Source organism: Cervus canadensis, chromosome 31 (assembly GCF_019320065.1).
Source record: "Cervus canadensis isolate Bull #8, Minnesota chromosome 31, ASM1932006v1, whole genome shotgun sequence".
NCBI classification, from domain to species: Eukaryota; Metazoa; Chordata; class Mammalia; order Artiodactyla; family Cervidae; genus Cervus; species Cervus canadensis.
Window position 1 is genome coordinate 6,566,604 of NC_057416.1, and position 15,977 is coordinate 6,582,580.

Here is a 15,977-nt window from a genome sequence, read left to right on the forward strand (position 1 = left end):
ATCGGGATGGGGAACACAGGTTTTTTTCTTTTCTGATGTCCTTTGTTTATAACTTTATTGCATATGCACATTAAGGATTCTTATTAAAGACGTATTATTTGGAGGGTAAATAAATGCTATCCAGGCAGTAGATTCTTTGTTAAGAGCAAACAGAAAGCTGTGCAGATGATGTGAAAGGTTGCATGACACCTCTTCACATCACAGAGAAAAGCTAAGCCTGAATAAATCCTGGATGAAAGTGTACGAGGAGAGTGAATAAGTTGGCTTAAAACTCAACATTCAGAAAACTAAGATCATGGCACCTGGTCCCATCACTTCATGGCAAATAGATGGGGAAACAGTGACAGACTTTATTTTTTTGGCCTTCAAAATCACTGCAGATGGTGACTTGCAGCCATGAAATTAAGAGACCCTTGCTCCTTGGAAGAAAAGCTCTGACCAACCTAGACAGCATATTAAAAAGCAGAGACATTACTTTCCCAACAAAAGTCCATCTAGTCAAAGCTATGGTTTTTTCTTGTAGTCATGTATGGATGTGAGAGATGGACTATAAAGAGAGTTGAGGGCTGAAGAATTGATGCTTTTGAACTGTGGTGTTGGAGAAGACTCTTAAGAGTCCCTTGGACTGCAAGGAGATCAAACCAGTCCATCCTAAAGGAAATCAGTCCTGGGTGTTCATTGGAAGGACTGATGCTGAAGCTGAAATGCCAATACTTTGGCCACATGATGTGAAGAACTGACTTATTTGAAAAGACCCTGATGCTGGGAAAGATTGAAGGTGGGAGGAGAAGGGGACGACAGAGGATGAGACGGTTGGATGGCATCACCAACTCGATGGACAGGAATTTGATCAAGCTCCAGGAGTTGGTGATGGACAGGGAGGCCTGGTGTGCTGCAGTCCATGGGGTTGCAAAGAGTCAGACATGACTGAGCAACTGAACTGAACTATGCCGTAACAGGGCTAAGGTTCAAAGAGCACCTTTAATCATAGTCATGCTTTACACTTACCAGATGTATGTCCCCTACAATATCTGGGATGTACTGGACTAAAAAAATATATTGCTTATCAGAAATTCAAATTTAACTGGGTGTCCTGTAATTTACCTGGCAACCCTCTCTGTGAGACTAGCCACATCTCTTCCAATTTTAATTTTTCAGATTAGAAGAATTAAAGGAAGACATTTTAGTTGGGGGCTGGGATGCTGAAGTTAGGGCTGTGGTTTCCCGAGCAGCTATTTTCCAGTGACCTCCAGCAGTAGGTGCCAAGGCTTCCTTTCCTTGTGCTTGCTGCTGTTGCTAAGTCGTTCCAGTCATGTCTGACTCTGTGCGACCCCATAGATGGCAGCCCACCAGGCTCCCCCGTCCCCTGGGATTCTCTAGGCAAGAACACTGGAGTGGGTTGCCATTTCCTTCTCCAATGCATGAAAGTGAAAAGTGAAAGTGAAGTCACTCAGTCGTGTCCGACTCTTAGCGACCCCATGGACTGCAGCCTACCAGGCTCCTCCGTCCGTGGGATTTTCCAGGCAAGAGTACTGGAGTGGGGTGCCATTGCTTACATGGACATGATTCCAAGGTTAAAACTTTCCCCAGGGAAGACCTGTCCACGTTCCTTCCATCATCTTCTTGCCAAGAACCCCATGTACAGAGCAGATCATCCTGATTTTCATCTGCATCACACAATGGGGGCTGGAACTCCTAACAAGAGCGTAGGTGGACACTGTTTTGGAACATAGGGCTAGCTGGTGATGGACTGGTTCAACCATACCCTGCAGTCTGTCTACAGTCTAACCTCAGAGCCACAGTCTAACCTTGCAATCCCCTCTACTGAACTGTTTCCCACTTGCCTGAAGTACGGGGACACCCGCATTAGAGAAAAACATTTAGAACACTCTATTAGATTTTAAAGGTCTTCCCTGGTGGCTTGGATGGTAAAGAATTCACCTGCAATGCAAGAGACCTGGGTTCGATCCCTGGGTCAGGAAGATCCCCTAGAGAAGGGAATGGCAATCCACTAACAGCTGTGTTGTAGAAAAAAATCAGTTTGAGCACATGACTTTGTATATCTTCTATAAATTCTGTAGCCCCCGTATTATTACAAAGGATGGGATGGAATTCCAAACAGGTTAGGTGAGATTAGACTCAACTTTCCACATTCATAGTTTAGTACTTGTTTCAACAAGTGAGGCAGCTCACTTCGAACCAAAAACAGACTCTGAAACTGGATGGAGTGAAGCTGGTGCGGTCACTTACTAGCTCTGTCACCTTGGACAGGAAATTTAACCTCCTGGGACCTCAGTTTTGTCATTTATAAAGAGGATAACCACAGCATCCACCACAGAGAATTACTGTGAGAACTAAACAGCAAACATATACAAACCATTGTAAGCCCTTATACACATAATAAATTATTATTATTATATAACCCAAGAGGACTACTGACTGATTTAGTATTTTTTTTAATTATGAAATGGTAAAGTTTAGTTTTTTCCCCTGTTTCAGAAAACAATGAAGCATCTATTTCTTAGGTGATCTTCATAGCAGACTTCACAGACTATATAGTTTATCAGGGGAGAATGAAAATACTATGCAAACACTACACGGTTCATGTCAAAAGAGTAACTTGCAATCACTCTGAAAGTCCCTTAGTTTGGTTTTAAAAGAATGACTTAAACATGAAGATTCTGATGCATCTATCTCTTTGGTAGAAGTAATGATGGTTCCAAAGTGGTTTACACTAGTTTGCTCAGTTGCTCAGTCATTTCCAACCCTTTGCGACTCTTAGGACTGTAGCCTGCCAGGCTCCTGTGTCCATGGGACTTTTCAGGCAAGAATACTGGGGTGGGTTGCTGTTTTCTCTTCCATTACAGTATTTTAAAATGAGGCAAACCGTATGAGGTGCTGTATTTACAGCCAGGGATCCACCTACCAAACTGACGAAGGTCCAGGCAGAGATTCGCTCCCTCCACTAAGGTGGTGTTTCGGCATATGGTCCACAGGTTGAAATACATGTAAACCGGCAGTGAGGTGAATGCCGTGACTCCCAGCCAGGCCAGCATGAAAAGGTATGTCAGCATAATAAACTGCAACAGAGAAAAAGTCAAGACAGAAAACACATAATCTACTGGGAAGGAGGGATTCTGTGTTTAACCTACACAGCTCAATATTTATCACAACTCCAGTAGGTCCTGCCACCAGTAAAGAAGCTGAGAGATGGTGAAAATCATGGATCACGAGAAGAAAGGTGCTGGAAAACTGCGTCACAGAGGTTCTGATGGACAAAGGAAGAGCTCATCCATTTGCATCTTAATGCCTGTTTCATTCATGTATTGATCTCAATAATCTCACCACGCATTTTTTAAACTTTAGAAAACATTAACTGATAAATTTAAGATGTGATCCTGCAGATTGAGTTAAAACTTTGCCAATAGCTTTGTATGCCAACTAAATGGGCACAATTTCACATCATAAATATTTAAGCTACTTAATCATGCTTACATTTAACATTCTAAGTACGATGACTCACAGGTCATTTTGGTACATACTGATATGAGTGTGTATTTCTACTCCTCTTTTTTAATGACTTTTGTAAACTTTAAGTCTAAATCTTCTTTCATGCATATTCATTTTACCTTTGATTGACTGATTGATTTATCAAGCATTGATACGCCACTCATGTACTGTGTCCCCAGCCTGAATGTCACATTTGTTTAGCAAGAAAGGGGGCCGTAGAGCATGCTGGTTAGAGGCACAGATTCTGAACTGGATTGAGTCTAGGCCGCTCTTTATGCCTCTTTGTGATTAATTTAGCAGACGATGCCTGCTAAACTGACCCGAAATTACAATCACAATTGTAATCCACAGTTACAATCACAGCGTGATTGTCGAGAGGCTGGAATGAGATGACCCGGTGAAAGCACTGAGTGTCAAACCTGGCACCTAAGAAGCCCAAAGTGTTAGTACTCTTTATTCTAGGTAGTGTTATTGTGATTATTACTACTACCACCAAACATATATCTTGCTGAATGATAGGAATGTATAGAATAAGGAAATTAGGCTTCATTTCACGTTTTGAGAAAATAAAAAACATGAGAAGTTCTCACGTCTGGGAAAATTATTTAACGAGGGCTTCTGCTGGCAAGAAGAAGGCTCTCGAAAAGTCTGGAAACTACCCCAAACTGAAGAAATCTTGTTAATGGAACTCCTGGGAGGAAAAAGCTCTGTTTCTTAACATTTTCATTATTCAGAATTGTAGACCTCAACACTAATTTACAATCTCAAGAATAATGAACATGATCCTGCCACTCCAGACGCAGTCCTCTGGAGGGTAATAGCAACTCAGAACCCACAGGAGAGTAATCAGCATGCCTTTGGCTACATTCTACCCTGTTTTCCTTTCTGACCCAGGGGACTTTTTTTTTTTTTTTCATTTATTTTTATTAGTTGGAGGCTAATTACTTTACAATATTGTAATGGTTTTTGCCATACATTGACATGAATCAGCCATGGATTTACATGTGTTCCCCATCCCGATCCCCACTCCCACCTCCCTCCCCATCGCATCCCTCTGGGTCTTCCCAGTGCACCAGCCCAGAGGACTTTTCAAAAGCTTCTTTTGATGGTGCTGTTCACCATAGAATGGGACTTTGAATTTGATGGGTTTACATTCAAACTGGTCTGGAATTCTCTGAACTGTGTTGCTGCTGCTACTTCACAAGGCAATGGAAAGAGTGAATTCTGAAACCGTATTTGCTACAATGTCACAGCACAGTAATAAAACTGCATTTTATAGAATCAATCTTTGCTGCGAGAACATGTTTTCATGAGGACTAGTGCATTAACTTTTGTTCTAACATACAAAAGACTTTATATCTGAGTTGGAGTACAAAGCAGTTACATTTTTAGGGAGTTCGTAATCACTAAAGTACCCACACTAAACATGCTAAAAATATGTCTATCTTCCTACTTTATGTTTTCCCTTAGAATCTGATAATTACTAAGATTGAAAAATTATTTGAATTGATAAAGTGTGATTCTAGGTAAAAATTCTCTATATGTAATAAAATATCCCATGATTATCACCTTATTTCTAGCTTTCCACTGCTAGTAATATGACAGATATTTTGTTGTCTGAGCATTAAATAAATGAGCTACTCTTTTTTCTAAACTATATTATATATATATATATATATAATGATATATATCATTATATCAGTTTCAGGTGTACAACATAATGGTTTGATATTTGTATATATTGTGAAACGGTCATTGCAATAAGTCTAGTTAACATCTGTCACCATAAATTGTTATGCAATATTTCATAAACTATTTATTCGTGTGTGGTGTTTATTGCCTTGAACAACATGTTTTACTTTCTAAACTAAACAGCAGTGGCCCTGTTTATAGAAAGGAGAGAGGGATGGGTCTTATGGAAGTCCGATATATAAAGTGGACTCACTGGCTTTTCCTATTTCAGCCACACTTTAATGTATCTCTCACTTATATTAAAACACTGACCATTTCCTCCTAATTCACAAAGAAAAATAACTCAGTAAAATTTCTTCGGTTTGGTTTAGATTAGTTAACTTGTTGATCTTGGATGGCAAAAACTGTCATTTTTTAATGACATTAATGTCATTTAATGCCATTAAATGATAAAGACTGGGTGCCAAATTCATAATTAATACCCAGCAACCTTATTATCACATCATTATTGAGTACCATTTCATCAGAACATGCAAATGACTTTCACAATAGGCACCTTCTTGTTACCATAATTCTTGTTTCGTTTTTATTTTTATTCAAAATACATTTGTTGAGGGTCTAATACATGTTAGTATTACACTCAACAATCTTGCTGTGAATTCCTTTTTAGTGGCTTAAAATTTTTAAAAATATGTATTATTGTTTTGATTTCAACCTAGATGTTCTAATTATTGTTTGAGATTTAGAAGGGAAATTGAAATACGGAACTGCAAGAAACAAGGTTTTCTTAGTCTTTGGAAGAAGGTTAAAACAGATGATTACCCCTTGCTGATGCAGCTTTGAGATTACAGTGTATTTAACTTGAGAGTGACTTATAAAAGGTAATTCATTTTTCATCTGAGTGCCTATGAACTTAAGCTTGATGTCTAAGAAAATCACACTTGGTTGAGCCATAGACTTTCTGGGGGAACTTCAGCAGATGTGTACCTGGGTACACATAGTCTAGGTAAAAATAACATCTCAGATGTTAGCTGAACTGATGAAAAAAGAGTCAGCTGACTCTGACTCCAAGAGTCTCTAAGGACTATGTAAATACTGAAAAAGTTAGCCATGTATCAAATTTAATGTTATGATATAATGAATAAATTCTGGCATAATGCAGACTCAAACTTCAGTGAAATGAATTAAATGGATCTATCAGTTCAGTTCAGTTCAGTCGCTCAGTCGTGTCTGACTCTTTGAGACCCCATGAACCATAGCACGCCAGGCCTCCCTGTGGGTATATGCAAACATATACCAAACATATACTGTTGGGTTCCACTCAGCACACTGTCTATAAAGTCTCTTTCTCATCAATGTTTTACAGCACAGCTTATAAAAATACTTAGATAAAGTATTTGTTAACTCAGAGCTCCCTCATTTCACAAAAATATGTTTTCAATGACATTTCCTCATTGGGAATGGATTTGTAGAGTATCAGTTCAATCATGTCCCCATTTGAACAGCAAGAGGAAACAGCTGTAGATTTTAAGGCAGAAGCATCTCTGGGTTTAGAGATATGGTCATCTAGCAGTCTTGTTGGGTGAACGTGAGCTGAGGGTCATGGCCTCTGACAGTGGTTTCCAACCGTGGACACACAGTAGTATCATCTGGCAAATCTGAGAAAGAGATCAGGCTTTGCCCATGACAACTGTATCTGAATTTACAATATCTTTGCAGACAATTTTAATGGGCATCTGACATGAAGAACTACTGCTCTATGGGAATCAATAAAGCTCTCATGAGTACATTTGATGTGAAAACTTCTCTGATATTTTCCTTAGCCTCTTCAGGGTACCACACCTGAAGTCAAAAAAAAAAAAAAAAAGCACAATTGGAATGATTTGCCAGAAATCCATGCCAATGTCAACAAAATAGCCAAATGTGTAGATGAGTGAGGGACTAATATGAACCAAATTTGAAATCAAGATTTCGCAGATTCAGCACTATTGAAAATTTGGGCCAGAATATTCTTTGTTATGGATTGTATTGCAACATGTTTAACAACATCCCTGGTCTCTACTCAATAGACAATAGTTACATAACCAAAATTTCTGTGTTCCCTGGGGGGAGAAGGCAAGGAGTGGGGAAACGGCATCTGGTTGAGAGCCACAGCTCTAATACGAAGCAAATGGACACTTGAATATGCTATCACTAAGAGTGCAAAATGAAACAGTACTAACAATATTGAACTCAGTAGGCTGTGAAAAACACACAGTGTAAAGTTTACTGAAGAAAAAAATTACTCACGTTATAATGTAAATTACTTGAAAATATGCAATCATCATTATTGTCAACATATGGCCTAAAACTATCTTGGCACAAGTGGTGATCAGAAACTTGCTTTTAAAAAAAACTATTTGCCATGTTTATACCCATTTTATCCATAACTGTCAAGATGTAGAAGCAGCTAAAATGTCCTTCAGTAGCTGAATGGAGAAATAAACTGTGCTACATTCAGACGATGGAATATTATTCAGCTCTAAGAGAAATGACTTATATAAAGCCACAGAAAAACATGGAAGAACCTTAAATGCATATGACTAAGTGAAAAAAGTCTGAAAAGATTACATAACGTATGATTCCAACTATATGACATTCTGGAAAAGGCAAAACTATGGAGACAGTTAGAGGACAGGTGGCTGCCAAGGGTGGAGAGAGGGGCGCGAACAGGTGGAGTGCAGGATGTTCAGTGTCATAAAAGTATTCTGTTTTACTCTATAGAGGCAGATATGTGTCAGATACGTGTCTAAACTCACTGCATGTGCAACACCAAGAGTGATGTCTAGGGCAAATTATGGACTTTGGGTGATTATTATGCATCAGTGTCGGGTCATTGATTGTAGCAAATGTACCACCTGATGCAAGATTTTGAGAGTGAAGGAGGCTGTTTATATGTCGGGGTGGGGGATATTTAGGAAATTTCTATTAATATATTTTCTGTTCAATTTTTCTCTGACCCTAAAGTTGCTCTAAAAAATAAAATCTATTAAAAATATACTAATTGTAATGCTCTTCTTTATTACCTTGCATTGGTCTTATGCATTCAACAAATCAAACTAAAATGCTTCAGAATATAGTACAGGATTCATCATGAGTTTGCGGTTGCCCTATCTGACACTTGGATGATTGCAGTATTCTAAACAGTTCATTCTAATTTGCACCCTTCAGGTTACTTATAGAGCTTCTTTCTATTTTCCAAACCCTTGATCAAAATCCTTTACTTTTTAATTCATTAATAATTAAAACGTCCCCTGTGTCAACAGTGTGTACTATACAAGGCCTTGGGTATATACTGGTCAACAACGTCTTTCAAAGATTTTAAGCACTCTCTGAACAAACACTGTAAGCCATCCATGTTCATCAATGTGCTCAGCATGTGTGTGCTTATGGAGGCTTTACTTTTTCAAGTGAAAGCAGAATTCAAATCAAATCAAATCAAATTATATTAGAGATAAAAGCATCGCCAGCCTCCTTTCCAACAAATATTACCATAGAGGAAATTACCCTTTAGTGAATGCTATTTTATTGTCAGTTACTTTGTGAATATCTGAGAAATGGTCTTCTGACCAAGAATCCCAATATAATAATACTAGGCTTAGACATGGGCCTTCCTGGTAGCTCGGTGGTAAAGAACCACCTGTCAATGCAAGAGATGCGAGTTCAATCCCTGAGGGGTGGGACTTGGGGTGGGGAACATCCCTTAGAGAAGAATATGGCAACCCAATCCAGTATTCTTGCCCGGGAAATCTCATGGACATAGGAATCTGGCGGGCTACAATCCATGTGGTCGCAAGAGTTGGACACAACTGAGTGACTAAACCACCACTACAACCAGGCTTATTCATTCCTCAGTGAGCTTTTGATTTTTATATCCTTAATATATATCATCTCCCCATAAAGTAATTAAAAAACATAAACTATGGTCGCTAATCCTAAAATGAGAAAAAGAGATAAAGAAATTGAGTCTCAAAAATGTGGTAAAATTTCATGTTTTGTAAAACGTTACTGGTTTAGAGGCAAAGTCAGAAAGATGTAATTCCTTTTTTCCCTAAAAGAAATGATAAAATAAAAATCTTTTGTGTGGAGATTATTCCCAGTACAGTGGGCATGAGCCTTCTGATTGGAAAAGACAGGTATCTACTAAACAATAAGTATTGGCCAAAGACTATCTGTAATCCACAGTTATCACTGAATCCCCAATCCAGTAGCCTGTTTAAATTATAACTCTTACATGTATGGAAATATTTGGCACATTAAAATCAATCGAACCAATTTAAAAAAACATATTTCTATTTGCTGTGTCACCTGAACATATAAAATCGAGGTTACTCACAGCAGAAGCAGTTGCTGTGAGTGAATGGATTCAGATGCCACATTAGGATTCACAAAGTCTACGAATTGGAGGATATTTTCTATCCTTAAGGTGAATTTCTAGCTTTATTATAAAATTTGATTAAAAAATCTATATGTGAAAATGACTTCATTTAAACTAGAATATCTTTATAAGCAGAAATTGAAAATTCATTAGTTATAGATATATTTCCTTAGAACTTTTCAGTTCAGTTCAGTACAGCCGCTCATTCGTGTCTGACTCTTTGCGATCCCATGGACTGCAGCACGCCAGGCCTCCCTGTCCATCACCAACTCCCAGAGTTTACTCAAACTCATGTCCATTGAGTCAGTGATGCCACCCAACCATCTCATCCTCTGTTGTCCCCTTCTCCTCCCGCCTTCAATCTTTCCCAAGAACTTTTCAGTGGGCATCAAATTATAAAATTTAACTTTATATTAACTAAATAAAAAACAGGGCTTTAAATATTCTGTAAAAGTGAAAATGGAATATTATCCTGCTATGTACAATTAATCTATGATAACTGTATTTTAACATATTTTCCCCCACGTTTTATTTTATTTAGTTATTTTCGTTCCACTGCATGGCATGTGGTATCTTAGTTCCCTGATTGGGGATTTTACACTTACCCTCTGCAGTTGAAGCACAGAGTCTTAACCACTGGACCTCCAGGCAAGTCCATTAACAATTTATTCATTCTGTATAACTGAAAGTTTGTACCCTTTGATCACCGTCTCCCCATTTCCCTACTCTCAGCCCCTGGCAACCACCATTCTACTTTGTGCTTTTATGTGTATAACAGGACTGTTTTTAATAGAACTATTTCGTTTGGGAAGACATGAATCAGAGAGTGTTACTTCAGGTCTCTAGCTTCCTTTTTCAACAATGCATTAAATGTATGAGAAATGATGTGATGAGAAAGTAGTCTCTGTAGTGTTCCTTCCCAAAGTCCAAAGCCCCAGTTCAAATCATGAGAAATATACCAGGCAGTTTTCAATTCAGGTGCATTCTATAAAATGCCTAACTACTACCCCCACAAAACTTTCTAGACCATCAAAAACAAGGAAAGTCTTGGGAAATGGCACAGATCAGAGTAGCCTAAGGAGAAATGACTAAACTGTACCATGCTATCTGTACTCCCCGAGCGGGATACTAGAAGAGAAAAAGAACGTTTGGTTAATAAAAACTAAGGAAACCGACCTTGGAGGGAAAGTTATGACCAACCTACACAGCATATTAAAAAGCAGAGACATTACTTTGCCAACAAAGGTCCATCTAGTCAAGGCTATGGTTTTTCCAGTGGTCATGTATGGATGTGAGAGTTGGACTATAAAGAAAGTTGAGCACTGAAGAATTGATGTTTTTGAACTGTGGTGTTGGAGAAGACGCTTGAGAGTCCCTTGGACTTCAAGGAGAGCCAATCAGTCCATCCTAAAGGAGATCAGTCCTGGGTGTTCATTGGAAGGACTGATGCTGAAGCTGAAACTCCAATACTTTGGCCACTTAATGCGAAGAGCTGACTCATTGGAAAAGACCCTGATGCTGGGAGGGATTGGGGGCAGGAGGAGAAGGGGATGACAGGGGATGAGACGGCTGGATGGCATGAGTTTAGACTCGATAGACATAAGTTTGAGTAAACTCCGGGAGTTGGTGATGGACAGGGAGCCCTGGAGTGCTGCGGTTCATGGGGTCACAAAGAGTCAGACATGACTGAGCAACTGAACTGAACTGAAGGAAACCGAAGCATGGACTTTAGTTAACAGTAATGTTTCTACATAGGCTCACTAGTCATGACAAATGTACCATGCTAAAGTAAGATGTTAGTAGGGAAAACTGAGTTTGAAACTCTCTGTACCATCTTCATGGTTCTGTACATCTAAAACTATTGTAAAATTAAAAGTTTATTTTTGAAAAAATGCTTTAGGATTTTAAAAATATGTGCGTGCATTAATTACTTAATCGTGTCTAACTCTTTGCGACCCCATGGACTGCAGTCCACCAAGCTCCTCCATCTGTGGGATTCTGCAGGCAAGAATACTGGAGTGGGTTGCCATTTCCTTCTCCAGGGGATCTCCCTGACCCAGGGATCGAACCTGGGTCTCCTTCATTGCAGGTAGATTCTTTACCATTTGAGCTATAGGGAAGTCCTTTAAAAATATAAGGAGCATTTCATGAATGTTATGAAATTATATCCTAGGATGATCTGATATATAGAGAAGTCTAATGAGAATTAAAATGCCACTGAATATACAAATGTAAAAAAGAACAATTTAGCAGAAGAGTATATTTCATGATTTGAATAATCAAAAGAACAAAAATGAACACAAAACAAAACCTTGGCTCAATATTTTTGAGAAGTTATTTTTATTTGAATTCAATTCCAACCACGACCTATGGTGACTGGAGAGGAAGCAGGATGATTCAGACTTTTTTTTTTTTCTTCCAGTTTTTGCTTTCTAGCAGTTTTAAGTATTTTGAATTAAAAATTCCAACACTAGATTTACTTTTTATAAGAAATTTTCCCATTCTGTCAATGTCATCTCTAAGGCTAACCGAAATTTTTTGTTCATTTTTATGCTCGAAACCTGAATAGAACGAGACCATGTTTTCTGTTTTTGCTATAATTTATGTACCAGCACAGTTAATGACTGCATGGTCACACTGAGATTGGTCCACTGTCCTGTATTTACAGTCCAGTTCTGAAACCATAAGTGCACGCATGAGATCTACTTCAGATACTTGCGGCAAATATTTCTAAATATTACCACTATGCTTGAAGCAGTTTATGTTCCCCCATCCCCCTTTATGCCCTACTGAGAGAGTGCTAAAGTGTATTGCTATAATCTGAAAAAAAAATGATGTTGCCTTCTTGAGGTTAGATTTAGAATATCCTAGAGAGAGACTAAGCCTTATCTGAGGAACTTGGCAGTCTTGGATCAATGGTGTCATTATTTTTTAAAATTCACTTTTGAAGACACTGAATTTAAGAGATAGACTAGAATGCAGAGTTACTTGATGACAACTTTACTTAGAAACTTACCTTAAGACTCTTTTAGAGGTTGTCACCAAAATTGACTACTGAGTTATTTCACCTTGCACAGAGCATCCTTGTCTTATAAAAAGAGATAATTCATGATTTTGGATAAAAGTCAAGGTTAAAATGCAGACATCTCTGCCATGAAAGAACTTTCCAGGCACCAATGAATGATATCACTAAAATGGAAGGGGCTGGTGAATTATTAAAAACTCTCACAGCCAGATAATTCTCCTATGAAATTAGCCCAAATAAAACATAAATGACAAGGCAAATCTTGATTATGAGGTTAGGAAGGGACCCTGTGCCACAGGCTTGAATGCAAATCTGACTCCACTACCCACCATGTACTCATCTCTTGGTGGCAGATTCATCATCTGTGAAATAAAGGTAATTATTAATATTTACATCACAATAATACTGGTACCTACTCACACAGTTTGGAGGATTAAATATCCTAGTATTTCGTAAAGTCCCATGCATAGCAACTGGCATATATAAGTACCTAACAAACATTTCCTATTATTAATACTGGATTTATTATTAAAACTTAACTTAAAGTTAGGAAAATGAGCCATGAGTCATGAAACACTCTGTAAAGGTAATTCTACAGAATATGTCTCATGAACACTAGTCTAATATGCTGCAGTCAAAATCTTTAAATATCTGAGGCTAATAGAAAAGATTAAAATAACAAATACAGCTGGTCTTCCTTTTTGACATCCTTGAATTTAACCAATGATGAATGGAAAATATTTTTTAAAATATGCCAGAAAGTTCCAAAAAGCAAAACTTGAATTTGCCACATGCCAGCAACTATTTTATAGCATTTATACTGACAATTACAGAGTTTATATTGTATTAGGTATTATAAGTAATTTAGAGATGATTTAAAGTATATGGAGGGATGTGTGTAAGGTTAAATACAACACTACACTGTTTTATATAAGAGACGCAAGCATCTGTGGGTCTTGGTCTCTATAGGAGTCCTGGGACCAATCCCCTCAGATACAGTGGATGACTGTAAATACATATGCTTCTTTACCTGTAAAATGTGGTAAAAAGTAACAGCTTATTTTTGTTACTTTAAACATTGTGTGTGCTTCCCAGGTGACGCAGTGGTCAAAAATCCACCTGCTAATGCAGAAGATACAAGAAACATGGGTTCAATCCCTGGATTGGGAAGATCCGCTGGAGTAGGAAATGGCAATCCACTCCAGTGTTCTTGCCTGGGAAATCCCATGGACAGAGGAGCCCATGGGGTCACAAAAAGTCGGACATGACTGAGCACACACACACACACACACACACAATGCAACATAAACACTGTGTGTGGCATACTGTTGCTCTTATAAGACTGTTGCTGTTCGTTATGAGTCAAAATTGTGTTCCTCTGAAATTCATATGATGAACTCCTAACCCCCCCGTACCTCAGAATGTAACCTTATTTGGAGACAGGGCCTTTGCAGAGGTAAGCAAACTAAAAATGAGAACGCTAACCCAGTGTGACTGGGGTCTTCAGAAAGGGAAATCTGAGTAGCAGACATGTGGACCGAACACCAGGTGAAGATGAAGCTGTGGTTGGGGTGATACTTCTACAAGCTTTGATTGCCAAAGATCACCAGCGCCCACTGGAGCTTAGAGGAACAGAGCTTCCTCATGGCCCTCGGGAGGAACCAGTCTTGCTGACACCTTGATCTTGGACTTGAAGCCTCCAGAAATGTGAGACAATACGTTTTTGCCGTTTAAGCCATTCAGTTCATGGTACTTTGTTACGGCAGCCCTAGCAAATGAATGCATATACTTTAAAATTTTTTATTGTCTTATAGAATACTTAGAGCAGGTAGATTTATGGAAAATAAATATATTAATTTCCAAGGAAAGTATCACATTTAAGAACTCCGTTACTTCAAAGCTGTTGGGCTTCAAAATCTGATGTGTCAGAACTAGCCATAGATAAAATTTGAGATCCATATTGCTGTCATAACGAGAAACTTTTAGAACAAGATAACTTAGTGATGGGTGTAACAAGTATCCCAAGATTTCAAGATGTGAGCCACTGAATAGCTCCCAAGTTGCAACCAAATAAATGTATTTTTTGGTTTAAAAACTTGATGGGGAAGAAATTCAAAGGAAAGAAAATATTTCTATATTTATCAAATTTAAGTTCACATTTAATATATTCAGCAACATTTGACTTGTACTCATGTTGGTGCCATTTACTACTTAATTTAGATAAAAATTGTTACTTAGAAGAGTTAAATAAATTTTCACATGTTTTTAGTAAACTAGTGGTCCTCACCCCTAAAAGTTAATACCATGCTATTGTGTTTTATGTGCCTCACATTTAGAATTTCTAGGGACAGCATTAAAAATCTGAAATAAATTTGAAGTAGTCTTGATGCTGCATGACAGAAGTGCATAATGCAGGTCAAGTTATGTTTTCAAGAGATTCATTAGGAAACGAGAATAGCATTTAGCATCTTCTATTCAGAGATGCAATGCCTCTTTAAAATAAATTGCATTTATGCATTGGGCACAATTCCATTTTGTGAGCAGAAATCAGTTACTAGTGACCACTTTACATTTTATACAGCATGAAAAAACAGGGGTAGAATAATACTTTTCTTTCAGCACTAACTTTGAAAGCTAATCCTATAATATTATAATACGGTTGTTTCAAAAAGTTTTTTTCCACCTGTTAATATCACTCAGAATTCCAAATAGAAACTCATCAATATATTTTCAAGAAGACATTTGTAAAGCTAAGGAAGACTGATTAAACAGGCTAACAGGTGAACTCATAAAACAAATAGTAGACTGTAAGATACTATTTAACTATAAATTGGGGGGGGGGGGTGGAAAGCAGCAGAATGGAAACGAGAAAGAAAAAAACCTAAGCAGCAGGACAGTGTGACTGATAAAACATTATTATTTTTCCCCTCTGATTCCATGGAGCCCTGAGTCCTGCAGGGAGCTGGGTGAGCGGCGGGAAGAGAGGCTGGCAGGGCTGTGCCCTGCGCGGTCCGCAGCTGCCGCTGCCCACCTCCGGCGGCGGAGCTGGTCTCTTTCTGCAGGCGCTGGTCCCCCGCCTGGAGCCCGTGCTGGGACAGCCCAGGCCTGACTCAGCGCCCTCCCTGCTGCACTGATGCTTCTGCAAAACCCACAAAGTGCAGCTCTGCTTCTGCCCCGGTTCCGCTCGTTCCCGCGCAGGGGGGTGCTCTGGAGCGGCTGGGCTCCGGTGTGGGTCCCCGCCGCCTCCCTCTGCGGGAGCCCACGCCGCTGCCGCCACCGTTCCGGGCTGCTAAGTGGGACCGGTACTATTATAGAAAAAAATGTGACTCCTGG

At 38.8% G+C, this 15,977-nt stretch overlaps 1 protein-coding gene across 6 annotated transcripts in view; it reads right to left on the reverse strand.

Moving 5' to 3' along the window:
• Positions 1 to 15,977, reverse strand: part of GPM6A (glycoprotein M6A) — a 236,780-nt gene that overhangs the window by 13,560 nt on the left and 207,243 nt on the right. For all 6 annotated transcript variants that reach the window (XM_043454432.1, XM_043454434.1, XM_043454433.1 and 3 more), the window contains exon 4: positions 2,927 to 3,080. In XM_043454432.1, coding sequence (XP_043310367.1) covers positions 2,927 to 3,080 — 154 coding nt within the window. The remainder of the gene's footprint in view (positions 1 to 2,926; positions 3,081 to 15,977) is intronic.